Source organism: Mesocricetus auratus, unplaced genomic scaffold, assembly GCF_017639785.1.
Source record: "Mesocricetus auratus isolate SY011 unplaced genomic scaffold, BCM_Maur_2.0 Super-Scaffold_100004, whole genome shotgun sequence".
NCBI classification, from domain to species: domain Eukaryota; kingdom Metazoa; phylum Chordata; class Mammalia; order Rodentia; family Cricetidae; genus Mesocricetus; species Mesocricetus auratus.
The window spans coordinates 1,978,462-1,997,196 of NW_024429189.1; the positions used below are offsets into that span (position 1 = coordinate 1,978,462).

At 45.6% G+C, this 18,735-nt stretch overlaps 1 protein-coding gene and 1 non-coding gene across 2 annotated transcripts in view; one reads left to right on the top strand and one right to left on the bottom strand.

The window, feature by feature from the left end:
• Positions 1-7,994: 7,994 nt before the first annotated feature.
• Odf2 (outer dense fiber of sperm tails 2) overlaps positions 7,995-18,735 on the bottom strand; it is a 39,554-nt gene continuing 28,813 nt past the window's right edge. Inside the window, exons 17-20 of the mRNA XM_040745087.1 lie at positions 18,023-18,123; positions 15,348-15,510; positions 14,897-15,022; positions 7,995-9,267 (exon numbers count right to left, since the gene is read on the bottom strand). Of these exons, the coding sequence (XP_040601021.1) occupies positions 9,076-9,267; positions 14,897-15,022; positions 15,348-15,510; positions 18,023-18,123 (582 nt within the window). The 3' untranslated portion in view covers positions 7,995-9,075. The remainder of the gene's footprint in view (positions 9,268-14,896; positions 15,023-15,347; positions 15,511-18,022; positions 18,124-18,735) is intronic.
• On the top strand, positions 8,247-8,350 carry LOC121140642. The gene has a single exon (XR_005877559.1). It is a non-coding gene; the product is annotated as a U6 spliceosomal RNA (small nuclear RNA).

Here is an 18,735-nt window from a genome sequence, read left to right on the forward strand (position 1 = left end):
AGCGGCGCACCGCCCACTCCTCAACACCTGCGCCTGCGCAAACAAGTTGTGCGAGCAAGAAAGCGGAAATGAGGCGGTGCTCCTAGCAATCTGAGGCCCCCGCTGTGAGAGAGACTGGCAGACTGGAGAAGCTAAACGGAGTTATCATTTCTTACAAGGCTATGCGTCTGCACTGAAAGTTGTACATGAATACTCATACCGGCAAGCCTCCCAAATGGTGGTAATCTCCTGAATTGGTAAATTATTCTATGAAGAACAATGGAATTCTTCCCCTATCCCAAATAAATAATGGTACATTGTGTAACATAGACCTTGAAAGCATTTTTGTTAAGTAAAAGTAACAAGTTGCATCTCGGTGGTGGCACACGCCTTTAATCCCAGCACTTGGGAGATAGAGGCAGTCTAAGGCCAGCCTGGTCTACAGATTGAGTTTCAGGACAGCTAGGGCTGTTACATAGAGAAACCCTGTCAAAAAAAAACAAAAAGGAAAAAATAAAAAACGAAACTACGTAGGGCGTTGGTGGCACACACCTTTAATCCCAGCACTTTAATCCCAGGCAGAGGCAGGCAGATCTCTGTGAGTTCAAGACCAGCCTGGTCTACAAGAGCTAATTCCAGGACAGTCTCCAAAGCCACAGAGAAACCCTGTCTCCAAATACCAAAACAAAATTTTTTTAAAAACCCAAAACTACAAAAAGTTAAAGGTGAGAACACAGTATACAGTTCCCTTCATGTGAGGTGTCCAGAGTAATCAAATCCAGAGACATTAGAGATTGTCAGGATAAGCCAGTGGGACATCGAGTCACTGCAAATGGAGGGAAAGGGGTCCAGCCAAAGAAACACACCCTAGGCAGAGTCAAAGAAACACACTTTGTCCCTGCAACCAGAACCAAAGAAATGCACCCTGTCCCTGAAACCAGTGCCGAGGAAACACACTTTGTCCCTGGAATCTGAACCAAAAGGCTAACCAAGGACCAGAGAAAGAAACACACTTTGACTCTGAAACCAGAGCAAAATCTGACCCTAAACCTGTGCAGAAAAATTAACCAGTTCGTGCCTGAACAGGAGATCTAGCCATCCTAAACTCAGGGATTGAAATCTGACCAATCCCCACCATGGAAAAACTCTGCCTCCTAAGAATCCCTATATAAACCCTGTGTCTGTTCAGCTTCTGGCTGTTAGTGCCACCCTAGCAGAGGACAACGACTCTCCTGGATTCTTCCCTCCCAATACATTTCTTGAATGAGGCTTGGGTGAGACCTTCTTTTGCTGGAGCAGAGATGACCCTGGGCAGAGGGGAGCAGGGTTGTAACACTCTTCACCCATGGAAACCTTTCCCTGGCTAAGGGAAGTTGTTACACTCTGCTCTCTGGGGGACTGGAGCCGAACTGTAACAGAGCTGGTACTCTGGGGAAGCCTCTTCCTAAAACAGGTTTGTAAACTTCTATGCTTACTGTGACCTGTGGTAGTCCTTGGCTCCTGATTGCTAGAATACATTTCTATCTGAACTGTGACTCCTGAGTGCCAGAATACCTTTCCATCCAGGCTGTAACACTCAGAATTCTTTGGCTCCCGAGTGCCAGGATCCATCCCTGTCCATCCCATATGATCTGTGGAAATGTTACAATCACACCTTGGTAAATATGCTAAAAAATTGGAGTGTTAACTTTGAGTTTTAATAGGTCTCACATAAGCCTACCTTAATCCGCCACACATGGTTGAATCTTAATGTAATTTCACTGAAAATCACAACTGCCCAGAGATGGCTTTGACTGATACTCTACAGTTTTTGACTCTTGAACTGCCCATGACTCTGTGACATCTGTTTGAGGTAGGCAAGAAGCTCAAGAAGATAAGCAATATTTTTCCTGGAAGGATGGCTCAGGCTTAAGAGTGTTTACTACAGCTGGACAGTGGTGGCGCACGCTTTTAATCCCAGTACTAGGGAGGCAGAAGCAGGTGGATCTCTGTGAGTTCAAGGCCAGCCTGGTCTACAAGAGCCAGTTCCAGGACAGCCTCCAAAGCCACAGAGAAACCATGTCTCAAAAACAAACAAACAAAAAGAGTGCTTACTACTCTTGCAGAGGACAGTGGTTCAGTTCCCAGCACCCACATGGCAGCTCACAAACAGAAACTTCAGCTCCAGTGGATCCATTGTCCTCTTTCTGGACTCTTCTGACACCAGACATGCAATGGCATATATTCATACATAGTTATTTTGTTATTGTTTTTAAGTTTATAAAATCATTAATAAAATATTTTACAAGGGTTAATACAAGAGTCTCAGGAATGATCTGAGTGTGGTGACACACACCTTTAATCCCAGCACTGTAAGCATTTGAATGGATCAGATGGACAGGGATTCTGGCAATAGGAAGTCAAAGAATACTGTGTGTTACAGCTCAGAGGGGAAGGTATTCTGGCCCTGGAGAGCCAAGGAACACCACAGGTCACAGTAAGTGTAGCAGCTTACAGCCCTGTTTCATGGAAAGGCTTCCCCAGTGTAACAGCTATACTCCCACAGGAGAAGGCTTCCCGGCAAAGTTGTTACCTTTTGGCTCCAGGCCCCTGGTGAGCAGTGTAACAACTTGGCTTCACCAGGGACGATTTTCCCACTGGAAGTGTTACAGCCCTGCTCTGGCTCAGGCAAAAAGTTGTTACTTCTCTGCTCAGCTCCATTCCTGCAAAGTAAGGTCTCACCCAAACGTTATTCAAGAGATTTATTGGGAAGGAAGAATCCAGGCGAGTGGCTGCTTCTGCCTGGGTGGCAAAGGCCAACTGGACAGACAGCCTGACAGCCACAAGTTGAACAGGCATAGAGTTTATATAGTGCTTCTTTTTTTTTTTTTTTTTTTTTTTTTTTTTGGTTTTTCGAGACAGGGTTTCTTTGTGGCTTTGGAGGCTGTCCTGGAACTCACTTGGTAGTCCAGGCTGGCCTCGAACTCACAGAGATCCGCCTGCCTCTGCCTCCCGAGTGCTGGGATTAAAGGCGTGCGCCACCAACGCCCGGCCTTATATAGTGCTTCTTAGGGGCAGAGTTTTTCCAGAGAGATTTCTGGGGTTGGGATTGGTCATATTTCAATCCCTGAGCTCAGATTGGCTAAATCTCGTGGTCAGAGATTGGTTGGTTTTCTGCTCAGGTTCAGGTTCAGATTTGGCTCTGGTTTCAGGGCCAAAATGTGTTTCTTTGACTGGCTCTTTTTCCGTACAAGCACTTGGGAGGCAGAGGCAAGCAGATCCCTGAGTTTGAGGCCATCCTGGTTTACAAAGTGAGTTCCAAGACAGCCAGGGATACACAGAGAAACCCTGTTTTAGAAAAAACAAAATAGATAGATATTCCCAGGAATGGACTGCAAGTCATTTCCATCAAACAGTTACACAGCTCAATCCTATGGTGCAGACATGATTACACTGGTTTGGAAAAAGAAAAAGAAAACACACACACACACACAAAACCTTCATGTTGGTCTAAGTTTGCTAACTGCTCTTGAGAAATTGTTTAGGAGTCAGGGAATGGTGGCACATGCCTTTAGTCAGAGCACATAGGAGGCAGTAACAGGGGATCTCTGTGGTTTGAAGATCAGGTTGGTCTACATAATGATTTCCAAGTCATCCATATGCTATATGGTAGGATCCTGCCTCAAAGAAAAGAATGTATTTATTTTCAACATGTGTGTATGTTTCAGGACAATGTTTTTGTATACTGCCCTAAGGTGCCTTCTGATTAGTTTAATAAAGAGCTGAGTGGCCAATAGCTAGGCAGGAGAAGATAGGTGGGATTCCCAGGGAGAGAAAGGAACTAGAGAAAAATCTGAGGCCTGTGGATTTTCTCCAGCCAGACATGGAGGAGTTGGACATACAGTATGGAGAGGTAATGAGCTACAGGACAGAATGGAGATTAATACAAACAGGTTAATTTCAAAGAGTTAGTTGTGAACAAGCCCAAGCTTAAGGCCGAGCATTTATGGTTAATAAGAAATATGTGTCATGCCGGGTGATGGTGGTGCACGCCTTTAATCCCAGCACTCACGAGGCAGAGGGGCGAATCTCTGTGAGTTCGAGGCCAGCCTGGTCTACAGAGTGAGTTCCAGGAAAGGCTCCAAAGCTACACAGAGAAACCTGTCTCAAAAAAAAATCCTGTGTCATTATTTGGGAACTGGCAGTCCAAAGAAAATCTGACTACACGTGAATATAGGGGCCTCCTAAGGCCAGAAGAATTGAAGGTCCCAGTAGCTTGGTTGAGTTTCTGGTGGTTGTGAACTACTACCTGATGGTGGCCAGATCAGTATGCACTCATAACTACATCTTTCCAGGCCACCTTAATAAATTCAAGGTCCTCTGCAAGAGCAGCAAGGGGAGGTTTTGCTTTGTCTTTTTTACCTCAGACTGAAACTAAGGACTAAACTCAAAGGCTTCACTTCTAACAATTTAGAAATAAAGGGACCAGACCCTCACTCAGCCCCCTGCTTTAGCAACCATAACAAGCCTACAGAAAAGACACGTAGGCCTCTGACACAAGGAAACTCCAGATCCTCTGGCCTCCAAGAGCCTAGGACTAAAACTGAACACAAAGAAACTCCAGACTCCCCCTCAGCCTTTTAGATACTTGGTTTCTGGGAATTGTTTGGCCCCAAAAGAAACTCCAAGGGAGACCAAAGCCTCCCCTGTAGTCTCCAGGATACAGTTCTGAAAACTATTGGTATCTATGTACAGCAGACCACCTGCAAGTAACCAGACAAAGCCATAGAAATCACAGAATGTTCCCTCTCAGCACTGACCAGTGAGAATAATTGGTACACAGGTATTTCATGGCAAAATATGACTTTGAGAAATTCTAATTGTTCCCAAATGTCAACCAATCAAAAACCAATCTGTACCTACTGATGTATTCCTGTGACTTTGCCTTTAAAACTTAGCAGTTAGCTTCTGTGTTAGTGGCGAACACCTTTAATCCCAGCACTCAGGAGGAAGAGGAAGGCAGATCTCTGTGAGTTCGAGGCCAGCCTGGTCTACAGAGCGAGTTCCAGGACAGCCTCCAAAACAGTACAGAGAAACCCTGTCTTGAAAAACCAAAAACCTTCGAGGCCAGCCTGGTCTACAGAGCGAGTTCCAGGACAGCCTCCAAAGCCACAGAGAAACCCTGTCTCGAAAAACCAAAAAAAAAAAAAAAAAAAAAAAAAAAAAGCTGGGCGTTGGTGGCTCACGCCTTTAATCACAGCACTTGGGAGGCAGAGGCAGGTGGATCTCTGTGAGTTCGAGGCCAGCCTGGTCTACAAGAGCTAGTTCCGGGACAGCCTCCAAAGCCACAGAGAAACCCTGTCTCGAAAAACCAAAACCAAACAAACAAACAAAAAAACACAGCAGTAGGCAGGGAACCAGGGAACTTCACTCCCTCTGAAGGCTGCTAAATGGAGTCCCTGTCATGGTTGGATGAACAATTAGAACAATTAAAATAAACAATTAAAGCTTTTTACATTTTGGTGGGTCTGTCTTCCTGGTGGTCTCTGGGGATCTTTGCAACTTGGACACAAACGCAGACAACTAGACCAAGGGCTCTTAACCATTGAAATATCTCTCCAGCCTCAATATCTGGAGTTTTAGACTTAGGTTAGAGTGGCTGAGATGCTTAGTAATTTGAATGAGAATGGCCCCCATAGGCTCATTGATGATTTGGTCCTCAGTTGGTGAAATGGTTTGGAAGAATCAGATGCCACTGGGGCAGGCTTGGAGATTTCCTGTGGTTCCTGGTGCTCCCTCTCTCTGCCTCTGGGTGTGGATCTACGTGTAAGCTCTCTGCTATTTGGTCCACAATTATGAACTTTAACCCTATGAATCAATCAGAAAAGTAAATGTTTTTTGTGGTGATGTATTATTTATGATTCATTAAAGCTTGCCTAAGGATTAAGAAAACAATGTCAGCCTGGCATTGGTGTTGCACGCCTTTAATCCCAGCACTCGGGAGGCAGAGGCAGGAGATCTTTGTGAGTTCGAGGCCAGCCTGGTCTACAAGAGCTAGTTCCAGGACAGCCTCCAAAAGCCTCGGAGAAACCCTGCCTCAAAAAGCAAAGAAAAAAAAAAAAAGAAAACAATGTCAGCCGGGCAGTGGTGGCTCATGCCTTTAATTCCAGCACTCGGGAGGCAGAGGCAGGCAGATCTCTGTGAATTCGAGGCCAGGCTGGACCGACAACCTCCAAAACAATACAGAGAAACCCTGTCTCGCAAAAACAAAATAAAACAAAAACAAAAAAACAATGTCAGCCTAAAGCTATAGAGATCAGACAGTGGTGGCACATACCTTTAATCTCAGGACTCAAGAGACAAAGGCAGATGGATCTGTCTGAGTTCAAGGTCACCCAGGGCTACAGTAGATTGAATCAGTCTGAAAGAGTAACAGAGCTTATGCCTTTAGTCCCAGCTCTAGAGATATAAAAAAGATAGGAGCAGGGTCTTCAGTTGTCAGTCTCAGGAGTCTCTAGCCACATTGAGGAGGCATAGGAGTCCGAATCTGAGAAGCAGTGAAATCGGGAACAGTCTGAGAATTGCCCCTTTGGTCTGATGTAGAGGTAAGAGCTAGTGGCTTGGCTGCTTTGCTTTTGTGATCTTCAATTTGAAGCTTGAACCTGAACATATATTTCTGGGTCTTTTATTTTTCATGCTACATTCTTTCATAAGTTGCCTGGGTTTTGGTGCTTTCATCTAGCAATAGAAATACAAGAGAAAAATCAAGTCTACAACTCAGTCCAATGCCAAGCTTTTTTTTTTTTTTTTTTTTTTTTTTGGTTTTTCGAGACAGGGTTTCTCTGTGGCTTTGGAGGCTGTCCTGGAACTCACTTTGTAGACCAGGCTGGCCTCGAACTCACAGAGATCCGCCTGCCTCTGCCTCCCGAGTGCTGGGATTAAAGGCGTGAGCCACCAACGCCCGGCTTTGTTTTTCTTTTTTAAAAAGTGATCTCTCTTAAAACGTGATCTCTCTGAAGATTATGCTTTGCTATGTATCATTGTGCGTTTTGGTTGGTGATGGTGGTGATGGGGTAAGGGGTCCTGCAGATCAAACCTTGGCCCTTGGGGCTAGAGATGGCTCAGTAGTTAAGAGCACTTGCTGCTTTTACAAAGGACATGGGTTCAATTCCTGCACTCATGGTGGTTCTCAACCATCCATAACTCCAGTATCAGGGACACTGATACTCTCTTTTCACCTCAAAGAGCACCAAGAACATAGTTACACAGCATATATACACATGCAGGCTATTCACACATAAAATACATGAATCCAACTTAAAAATTAATCAAAAGCAAAACCCAAGGCTCTTGCACATGTGCATGTACTAAGCAAGTGCTCCATACCACTCACTCTTTCAAATACAGGAAAATATAAATGGCCTAAAATCTTAACATGTACACAAATTTAGGCACATCCCACACCTGTCTATCCTGTTATGGTGATCCCCACAAACCCTGAATAGTAATGCCTGACAAAGTGCCTTGCCTTCAGATATCAAGTGGCTTATCGACCTGGCTGTCCTGGTATTCACTCTGTACACCAGGCTGTCTCAAACTCTCAAAGATCTGCCTGCCTCTGTCTGGGGAGTGCTGGGATTAAAAATGAGCACCAACACCACCTGACTCATATGCATTTTATTAAGTAACTTAAATATTCTTGTTTTTATTCAGACAGTCTCATGTAACCCAGGCTGACTTAACTCACACGGTAGCTGTGGATAACACTGAACTCTAGCCTCCACCTCCCAAGTCACTGGATGAGATTCAGCTAAATCACCCCTACCCCCAGACAGGGTTTCTCTGTGTGGCCCTGGCTGTCCTGGAATTCACTTTGTAGACCAGGCTGGCCTGGAACTCACAGAGATCTCTCTGCCTCTGCCTCCCAAGTGTTGGGATTAAAGTCATGTTCTACCACCACCTAGCAAAAACAATTTTTTTTTAAATTTTCAAGCTAAATTTTTTTAAAGTGAGAAGGATAAAGGAAGTCAAAGGAATTTTAAATAACCGATTGTAAAACTTTATTTCCAGTAAAATCACACAAAAATTTCAAAAATAAGTGAATTCAAGAGATACAAAGAGAAAAGAAAAGCAATGAGACAGGAATTATACTTTGAAGCCAGATGGACGTTAGCTTCTGTGAAGTGGTCGGGGACAAGTTGGCTCTAGGAAATGCAGACATGGGAGGTTTCCATGGGCACTACAGAAAACAGCAATTTATGCCCTCTCCATCAAGAAGGAAAAGCAGTGCTCACTTCAGCAGACATATAGTAAAATTAGAACAATGCAGAGAAGACCAGCATGGCCTCTGCTCAAGAATGACACAAAAATCCCTGAAGCACCGCTTATTTTCCTTGCCATTAATAGGTGGTGAATTAAAGTTGTTTTTTCAAATTGAAGTGTCAACAGCACCATGAATACTAAATACATTGATATGAGCAAGCTTGCCACTGTGAGCTTTGTGCTGAAACAATTCATAGTTCACTGCTCTAGCTGTGACTACTCTATTTCATGACATTTGTAGCTACAGATTCCAAAGGAGCAAAGGGAGCTGTGACCATTAATCAGTCCAGGAGAAAATGTTACACCCTTCTGCCTCCATTTTACTTTTATGCTCCAGAGACTCAGTTACTAATTTATCTGCTTTCACTATTTCTTGATACAAATAAAGTTTTACTTTTAGTAAAAATAAAATAAATGTCTCACAGTCCAAGGATGACTCCTACTACTTCAGCTCAGAGAAACCCACAACACGGATGCATGGAAAGGTGAGGGCTGGAAGACTGCAGGTAAAGTCCATCCTGCATCCCTCGAGGAAAGGAAGCAGACTCTGCAAAATCACAAGGATCTAAAAATCTGGTACCTAATGTAGCAAATATAAGACCTGTGAAGGCCACTTCAAATTCCTCCTGATTCATCTCCAGCTGCTCTGGGGGCTTCCTGGGATCAGGAGTGGAGGACCAGTCCCTGAGCACATTTGATTACTAGAAGAGAAAGCCAGTGGGCTTGACAGCTACAGGATGCCAACTCCTCAGTTCCTGGCATCAGGCAAGGGCTTTAGACCCTGGACAGGTGACCTCAGGCAGGGGGAGACCGGGAGCGGATGGGTGAGCTTGTCAGGTAAGAGGATGTATAAGGGCCATCCCCAAATACATTGGCATAGGAGGACTTGAGGAATTGGACATAATTCTGCATGCTGCGGTTGGTGCTCTCAGACTGCTCCAAGCGGTCTTTCAGATCCTGTAGCCGGCTCTGGTACCGACGATCAGCCTAGGAGAAGAAAGAGCAGGGGTCGAGGGTAAGAAGCTAACAATGGGCAGTCAGAGACACAGACATGCACTTAGAGGGAGCCAACACTGGGAGAGGCACCAGGGCCTAAAATTGAGATGGGTATTTTCCCCTTGGATGGGGGGAGTTGCTTAATTTTTTGTTTTACTGTGTTGAGCCAAGGCCTCACCAAAGCTGCCAAAATTCAGTACATGGGCTTTGAATTAGCTGCAATTTTCCTGCCTTAACCTCCTGAGTCCTGGGATTACAGCAACATACACTGAATCAATATACCTAGCTGAGTTTGTTTTTATTTTATTATTTCACAAAGGGTCTCACTACTTAAGTCATTCCAAGGAATCCAATGTTTCTTCTGGCCTCCAGAGAGAACTTACACTCAAACACACACACACACACACCTTTTAAAAAGCTATTTAGGGCCGGCTCTGGTGGCGCAGGCCGGTAGGACATGCTGAAGAGGCAGAGGCAGGTGTTTTTTTACGAGACGGGGTTTCTCTGTATTGTTTTCTGAGGCTGTCGGTCCAGCCCAGCCTCGAACTCACAGAGATCCGCCTGCCTCTGCCTCCCGAGTGCTGGGATTAAAGGCGTGGGCCACCACCGCCCAGCGCTTTTCTGTTTTTTTTTCTTTTTTGGTTTTTCGAGACAGGGTTTCTCTGTATTGTCTTGGAGGCTGTCCTGGAACTCGCTTGGTAGACCAGGCTGGCCTCGAACTCACAGAGATCCACCTGCCTCTGCCTCCCGAGTGCTGGGATCAAAGGCATGCACCACCAATGCCTGGCTTTTTCTGTTGTTTTTAAAAAAGCAAAATACCTAGGGATTGATCCCATAGCTTCAAACATGTAAGCACTCTATTCAACTCAACTGAGATTTATCCCTAGCTGCTATGTTCTTTAATTTTTTTTTTCCAGACAGGGTTTCTCTGTAGGTTTGGAGACTGTCCTAGAACTCTCTTTGAAGACCTAGCTGGTCTGGAACTCACAGAGATCCGCCTGCCTCTGCCTCCCGAGTGCTGGGATTAAAGGCGTGCGCCACCAACGCCTGGTCCACAGAGCTTCTATCATGAAGGATGCTGAAGGTCTGTTCTGAACTAATATGACCATGTGACTTGTCCGTATGTCTATATGTCTAAGTATGTGCTGTTACACTTGTTGACCTGCATGTACTGAGCTAACCTCACATCCCTGCAATGAAACCAACTTGGTTGTAGTTTGTGATCTTTTGAATATGTTCCTAGCATGCACTTCTAAGAATCTGGAGGCCTTTAAATCCATGTTCATCAAAGGAACCGCTTTCTAGTTGTCTTTTATCACTCTATCTGTGTGGTTTTGGTATCAAGAGAATGCTGGCTTTGTATAGCCAACTTAGTAGTGTATGTTGGTAGTGTATGTATCCTGTTACTTTGTTACTGGCTGTTCTTCTAGAGGACCCAGGTTTAATTCCCAGCACCCACATGGTAGCTCATAACTGTCTGTAATTCTAGTTCCAAGGGATCCAACACCCTCACATCAACAGGGGAGATGCCACTGCACATAAAAGTAAAATCTTAAAAAATAATTAAAATAAAAAAAAAAAGACAGAAAGAGAGCAAACCAGGCGCGGTGGCACATACCTTTAATACTAGCACTGGAGACGCAGAGGCAGACAGATCTCTGAGTTCAAGGCCAGTCTGATTTACAAAGAGTTCCAGGACACCTAGGACTTCCTAAAGGGACCCTGTCTCTTTAAAAACAAAAGTTTGGTAGACTTCAACAGTGAATCATGCATGTGATCCTAGGCTTTTCTTTGTTGTGAGACTTGATTCTTGTTTCCAAGACAAGTTCTCACAGAGACAGGTTCTCAGTCCTGGCTGCCCTTCAAACTCACCTTGTAGACCAAGCTGGCCTTGAGTTAAAAGATTTACCTGCCTCTGCCTCACAAATGCTGGGATTGAAGGCATGTGCCTGCCTCCATGCCTACTTTTTGGGAGTTTTCAAAGATGGACTTACATACCATAGTCTAGCCAAGGATGAAGTTGAACATCTGATTCTCTGGCTTCTCTATTTCTATATTTATTTTCACTATGTGTTTTGTCTGCATGTAGATCAGTGTACTGTGTACATGCCTGCTGCCCTTGTACTCAGAAGAGGACACTGTATACCCTGGGACTGGAGGGACAGTTGTGAGCTGCCATATGGCCATATGGATGCTGCAAGAGCAGCCAGTGCTCTTACACAGCTAGGCCATCTTCTGTGGCCCCTTATCTTACTGTTTCCACCTTCCCAATGCTAGAATTCTAAGTGTGTGCCACCATGCCCAGCACATGCAGTGCCTGAGACTTGAAGCTTTGTCATGGCTGGCAAACACCCTAACAACTGAGCTCAGTCCCCAGACTGGGAGTAAGGTGTTAAAAAGTGCCCACTGCTATCCAGGGCTCACCTGATCTGTGCTGTCTGTTGTCTTATGAGATCAGAAGCACCAACATTCGGCACCTATATAACTATTAAATCTTGAGTTTTTGTTTGTTCGAATCAATAGTTTGTTTGTTTCTTTTTTTCTGTAGCCTTGGCTGTCTTGGAATTCTCTCTGTAGACTAGGCAGGCTTGAACTCAAAATCTGTTACCTCTACCTCCCAAGTACAGATAATAAAGACTTGGGCCACCACTCCTGGCTTGTTACATATTCTTCCTTTATCATTCCTTTAATTTGGAGTGACCTTTTGAATTTTCTCATTTTGGCTTCAAGTTTATTTCTCAGACTTCATCTTGTTTTGGGCTTTCATTAGCAAAGCAAATTGGTTCCCATCATTTGCATATGTCTGTGTCTACCAGTGAGTCTGATACATACTTAATTTGGACACATATTGTTGGGTCGTAGCTTTTCAGCCCAGTCTGTCTATCTCATGGGTAAGCCGAAGCCATCTATATTAAGACTGTTATTTACCGCATCCAGTAATTTTGTTGGTTGCTTTTTTGGTTGGTTGGATTATCTTTTGGGTTTACATTCCCCTCTACTAGTATCAGTGGTTTGCTTATTTACTGTGTGGGACACACCACATTCCTTCCAAGTCCTCTTGTGAAATTTATCCTAGCCCTATACTCCCCTAATTTAGACTTTCTTCCCTGTGTATAATTTTCCTTCCAGTATTTTCTTGCAGTACATGGAAATCATGAACTGCCTTAGCTTCTGTTTACCTTGAAGTTTAATTGTACTTTAGTCCATTTTAAAAGGTATCTTTGATGAACATAGCAATTTTGTATTGGTAATTATTTACTTTCAGGGTTTGAAATGCATTATTACATGCTAACCTGATTTTTTTGTGTAGCTGAGGGATCTGCTGTTAATTTTACAGCATTTGCCTTTGTGAGATGCTAGTTTTTCTCTTAAGGTCTTTTAAAGTTTAGTTTGTATTATTTGTGTGTGGGGGGGGTATGTACACATAAATGCAGTGACTGATAAGGCCAGGGAGACACAAGCAGTTGTGAGCCACCTGACATAGGTGCTGGTCCTCTACAGCTTCTCCTGTGAGCATCTTCCCAGCCCATCCTTTTTTTTTTTTTTTTTTTTCCAGACAGGGTTTCTCTGTGGCTTTGGAGGCTGTCCTGGAACTAGCTCTGTAGACCAGGCTGGCCTCGAACTCTCAGAGATCCGCCTGCCTCTGCCTCCCGAGTGCTGGGATTAAAGGCGTGCGCCACCAATGCCCGGCGCAGCCTTCATTTTCATGTCTGCACAGGAACACAAAGGAAAAAAATGGGCACCAAATCCCTCAGAACTAGAGTTTCAAGCATTTGTGGAATGCCTGGCTTATTCGTAATATGCCCAGATGCTGGGATACAAACTCCAGTCCTCATGATCAAACAGCCAGTATCTAACCAGTGCTCACAACTGCTGAGCCAGCTCTCCAGGCCCCACTGGGAGTCTTCTTATTGAATGGTCTACTCGTGAAAGCTCACCCTTGCATCACTAGAGGAGGAGACACAATGAATGGGAGTGGCTTCAGCTTCCTCTCTGCTCCACCAGAGAAGTGGTGCTGATGCTGGTCTGTCTTCTCAGTGAGCTACCCTCTTTTCTTCTGTACTTTTCATTTTTTGTTTTTTCGATACAGGGTTTCTCTGTGTAACGTTGGAGCCTGTTCTGGAGCAACTCACTTTGTAGACCAGGCTGGTTTCGAACTCACAGAGATCCATTAGGCTTTCTTTTATTTCCTTTGTGGATTTCCAAAGTTCTTCCTCTCTTTGGAATTAGAGTTATTTTTGCTTATTTTGGCTCTCTCCCACTTACATGGAGGCAGCTTCTAGCCCACCATTTTATCAATAACAGACATTTGTTAATCTCACAAGTCTATGGATATGCTAAAAACTGTTCATCTGTGTAATGTGTTTATTTATAGATATAAATAAAATCTTGTAATTCTGATTTTTTTATTATGTACACAGTGCTCTGCCTACACATATGTCACTTGCCAGAAGAGGGCACCAGATCTCACTATAGATGGTTGTGAGCCACCATGTGGTTGCTGGGAATTGAACTCAGGATCTCTGGAAGAGTAAGCAGTGCTCTTAAGTTCTGAGCCATCTCTCTAGCCCCGTAATTCTGATTTTAAGAAGGGATGTAACAGGGGCTGGAGACATGACTCAGTGGTTAAGAGCACTGGTTGCTCTTCCAGAGGATCTGAGTTCAATTCCCAGCACCCACATGACAGCTGACAACTATCTGTAACTCCAAGATTAGACACCTTTACAAAGACATACATGCAAACACCAATGCATATAAAATAAAAAAATGAAATGTTAAAAAAAAAAGAAGGAGCCGGGCTTGGTGGCGCACACCTTTAATCCCAGCACTCGGGAGGCAGAAGCAGGCGGATCTCTGGGAGTTTGTGGCCAGCCTGGTCTATAGAGCGAGTTCCAGGACAGCCTAAAAGACAATACAGAGAAACCCTGTCTTTTTTTTTTAAAGATGTATTTATTTATTATGTATTCAGTGTTCTGTCTGCATGCATGCCTGCAGGCCAGACGAGGGCATCAGATCTCATTATAGACAGTTGTGAGCTGCCATGTGGGTGCTGGGATTTGAACCAGGATCTTCTGGAAGAGCAGCCATCTCTCCAGCCCGAGAAACCTTGTCTTGAAAATCCAAAAAAAAAAAAAAAGAAGAAGAAGAAGGGGGACTGGAGAAATGGCTCAGGAGTGAAGAGCACTGGCTGCTCATCAAGAGGATCGAGGTTCAGTTCCCAGCACCCACATGGCAGCTCACAACTGTCTAACTCCAGCTCCAAGGCAACTGACACCCACAGAAAAAAAATTTTTTTAAAAAGAAGGGGGGGCGGGGGAGGAGGGGAAGGAGAAGGAGCAGGAATTGACATATGAAGCAAGCTTGTTTCTAACTTAAATAATAAATAAATGAATGAAGAAGGGATGTAACAGGAGTCATAGCTCAGTGGTAGCAGCTTGCCCAACACAGTCAAGGGTCTGTGTACAATCCCTAGTACCAAAACAAGGAGGGAGAAGTCTACGCAGAATATATGTATGGGATGGCAAGGTGACTAGACAGTAAGCTACGTGACATTCACGAGAACACCAATAGACAGTTTTGCCTGCAATCCAAGGAAGCCCTGCCCACCAGCCCAACTCACATCATCACGAGTCCTCCGCAGCTGACCAAGTTCTGTCTTGGTCCTGCTCAGCTGGGTCTCAAGGTCCAGGATTTTGCTCTGGGCTGTTCGCTCCTTGGAGAGTGCCTGCTCCTTGGTTTGCTCCACCTGCACGCACACAAGGTAGAGGTAGGGCTGCTTGAGCCTGCAGAAGAGAAGGCTGGCCACTCCCACTAACCAGTCACAGCCCAGGAACAGAAGCTAACTAGACAGAAACTCTTACTATCCACTTTTGCCTGCCCTTTTTCAGTATCCCTAAAACGTAAAAAAATCTTCCTGAGCAATCATATAGAGGGCTGATCCTTTACAACAGATATCAATTTCATTCTCACAATGCATTCAGAAGGAAGATACTACTGTACCCATTCTTCAGATGGGAAAGTAGGCTGAGAAAGGTTAGCACACAGAACTAAATATGTGTACAACGACTGACCTGCCGCCTGGCATCTTCAATGGCACTCTCCAGCTGCCTTGCCAAGGACCCGCACTCCCGCGTTTTCTCCTCCAGCCGCAACTGAGCCTGGTGGATTGCCTCTTCCCTCTTGGCAATCACCTGTAGGAACTCGACATTCTGGGCGCTGGTGGCCTCCAATTTCCTAAGTAAAAGCATTCCATTAGACCCTGCAATGGCCTACCTGTCTTGATCCACTGCCAGGGGGCTGCTGCCTCCCCTGAGCTGGGGATCTCGTCACTTGAATAATCTCCATGAATCTCCAGAAGCCTCAAGAAGAAAGTGTATTTTCAGATCAGGGAGGTGGCTGCTGGCCTGTGTAACTCCAACAGTGCAGAGAGAGGGAGGACTGCAAGTGTAACTGAGTGTGCACGATGCCACCTACGCGTTGTCACACAGAGAACAGCAACCTGCGGTTGACGGAGGCCTGCCATTGTCAGTCCATCCAGGAAGGGGGCGCAGAGCCCGAAGGAAGCAGGAGGAACAGGATCGAGGTCAGCGCAGCAGGCAGGTCTGTTACCAAAACCCAGCCGGAGCCTCACAGCACCTTATGTAACAGACATAGGACAGCTCCGGCTACCCCACGTCACACCATGTCTCCTGCTCTTCCAGAGCACCGCTTCCGCTCCTAGTGACCCTGACTGCATCTTATGGGCCAGCTAGGCAGAGCACAGGTGGGGCACAGGAGGCCACCTGTTCTAGCCCCATTGCAGGATGTGCCGGCCGCTAGGGCAACTAAGACCCTAAGATCTTAGTTCTTAGCCCTGTGTTGTTTTTTTAATAATTTGTTTTTATTTTACATACGTTGGTGTTTTGCGCCGGGCGTTGGTGGCGCACGCCTTTAATCCCAGCACTCGGGAGGCAGAGGCAGGCGGATCTCTGTAAGTTCGAGACCAGCCTGGACTACCAAGCGAGTTCCAGGACAGCCTCCAAAGCCACAGAGAAACCCTGTCTCGAAAAAAACCAAAAAAAAAAAAAAAAAAAAAAAAAAAGTTGGTGTTTTGCCTGCAAGTATATATGCCAGAATCAGATTCCCTGGAACAGGAGTTACAGACAGCTGTGAGCTATTATGTGGTTGCTGGGAATTGAATCCAGGTCCTCTTGAAGAGCAGCCAGTGCTCTTAACTTCTAAGCCATCTCCCCAGCCCATTTTTTGTTTTTTGAGATATGGTCTCCTTACATAAGCAAGGTAGCAGCAATCCTCCTGCCTCAGCCTCCCAAGTACTGGGATTAGAGGTGTGCCACCATGCTGGGCTGCCGGTCCTCTATTTATAGGTGCTAACATCGTTCTGGAGGAAGAGTTCCCAGCATAAGGAGCAGCTTTTGTTTTTTTTGTTTTTGTTTTTAAACATTTATTTATTGTGTATACAGCCTTCTGCCTGCATACCAGCAGAGGGCACCAGATCTCATTCAAGGTGGTTGTGAGCCACCATGTGGTTGCCGAGAATTGAACTCAGGACCTCTGGAAGAGCTGCCAGAAGGAGCAGCTTTTGTAAGCACCAGCTGTGTGCATCTGGGCACGTTACCACCGTTCCCTGAGCTTGGTTTCCTCATAGTTAACATTTGGGTAGTTCACACCTATGATCCCAGTACACATGGGGCTAAAGCAAGACACAGATTGAGACTTGATCTCAAAGAGCCAAAATTCAGGGCTGGCACAATATGGTTCAGTGGGCAAAGGCGCTTACTGTCAAGCCTCATGACCTGAGTTCAATCCCCAGGACCCACATAGTAGAAGATGAGAACTGACTCCTACAAGTTGTCCTCTGACCTTCACACCCATGCAGGGCCCAAATAAATCTTAATAAATAAAAATAGGGTTAAAAAGATAGGGGATAGAGAGATGGCTTGGTGGTTAAGAGCATATACTGCTCTTGCAGAGGACCCAAATTCAGTTCCCAGCACCCACATGAGGCAGCACACAACTGTTTATAACTCCAGCTGCAGGGGAGCTGACCTGGAGCCTCTGTGGGCACCTGTACTGCACACACTCCCAGATATCCACAAACCCATGAATTGAAATAGGACTAGTACCAGCTGACAAACATCTACAATTAGCTTTTCATTTCTGAGCAAGTGACGTGCTAGACCCATTTATGAGGACCTCTCACGGGGGACTAGCGTGACTCCTTCTGCTGGCAAATTACTCCTACACTGAGCCTTCCTCAGACGAGGAAACAGGTTCAGAAGTTAAATAACCTACCCAAGGTCACAAGGGAGGCAAGTGTCTGAACTGGACCCAAGGCCAGGGCTTCTGTTGCCAAGTCTCCCCTATAACTGCTTTTGACAGTCTGTAAATAAGAGTCAGATCAGGAAGGTTGTAGGAACCTGGCTCAGCAGCACACTGGTATTTGGGATGCTTCATTCAAGGCAGGCCCTGCTGGTCTGCTTTGCCTAAGCCTGCCTTTGAGAGAATCCTGCCCTCCAGCAGACGGGCCTCCATCCCAGTCGAACAGCATCCCTTCAGGCTGGCAGCCCCTTCCTCTCACCCACAAGGCTTACCAATGAACGCAAGCAGCTCTTCCTTGAGTTCTGCCTAGCACCTTCCAGGGCCTTGAGTCCCTCCAATACTTTGGCACACTAAGCACAAAGCAGCTAAGCGGCAGAAAGTCTCAAGTCCTAGGAAGAGGACAGACATGGGACCAAATGCCTCTAACCTCTCCAGTTCATCCACCTTCAGACTCAGTTGTTTATTTTCCTTCTGGGAAGCCTGCTGTTTCTCTCTCGCCATCTCCAGCTTGTCCCCCTGGTGTTCGATCTAAAATGACAGGAACGTAGACCGGTTTACGAGGGAATTTCCCGTAAGAGCAACTAATGAAGGAATTCTCCCTTCTCCCTGTGCTGTCATCACGACCTCAGCAGGTGTCCCGTATTCAACCAACAACCTGGAAGAGAAGAGCAGGGGAGGGGCAGACGCACTCCACCTCCCACACCAGGAGACCACCACGGCTTAGATGCTACAGCTAGGATTCGCCCCTCATCAGGGGCCCCAAAGGCCCAGCTGGGATTGTCGGAGACACGAGATGTTAACAGCAGCTCATTGCACAACAAACCACTGAACTTTCCCAATTATGTTGTTGGCAGCACTGATTTCATCTCCCTCAACGGTGCAATGCAGCAAGGCAATAGGGCAGCTTTGATTCATTTAGGCCAGCAGGTTTGAGAAGTTCTCTTGAGCGCTGCTTTATGTGAGAGCCTCAGGTACAAGAGCTCAAGAGACCTTGAGGACATTCAACAATCGTGTGAGACACTGGGTTCGTGAGACACTGGGTTCAAAGCCCTGTGGATACTAAGTATCCCTGTGACATAGGGACTCACTTGTCCCCTCTAAGTCTCAGGCTGTCATTGGAGAAATAACACATATACTGCA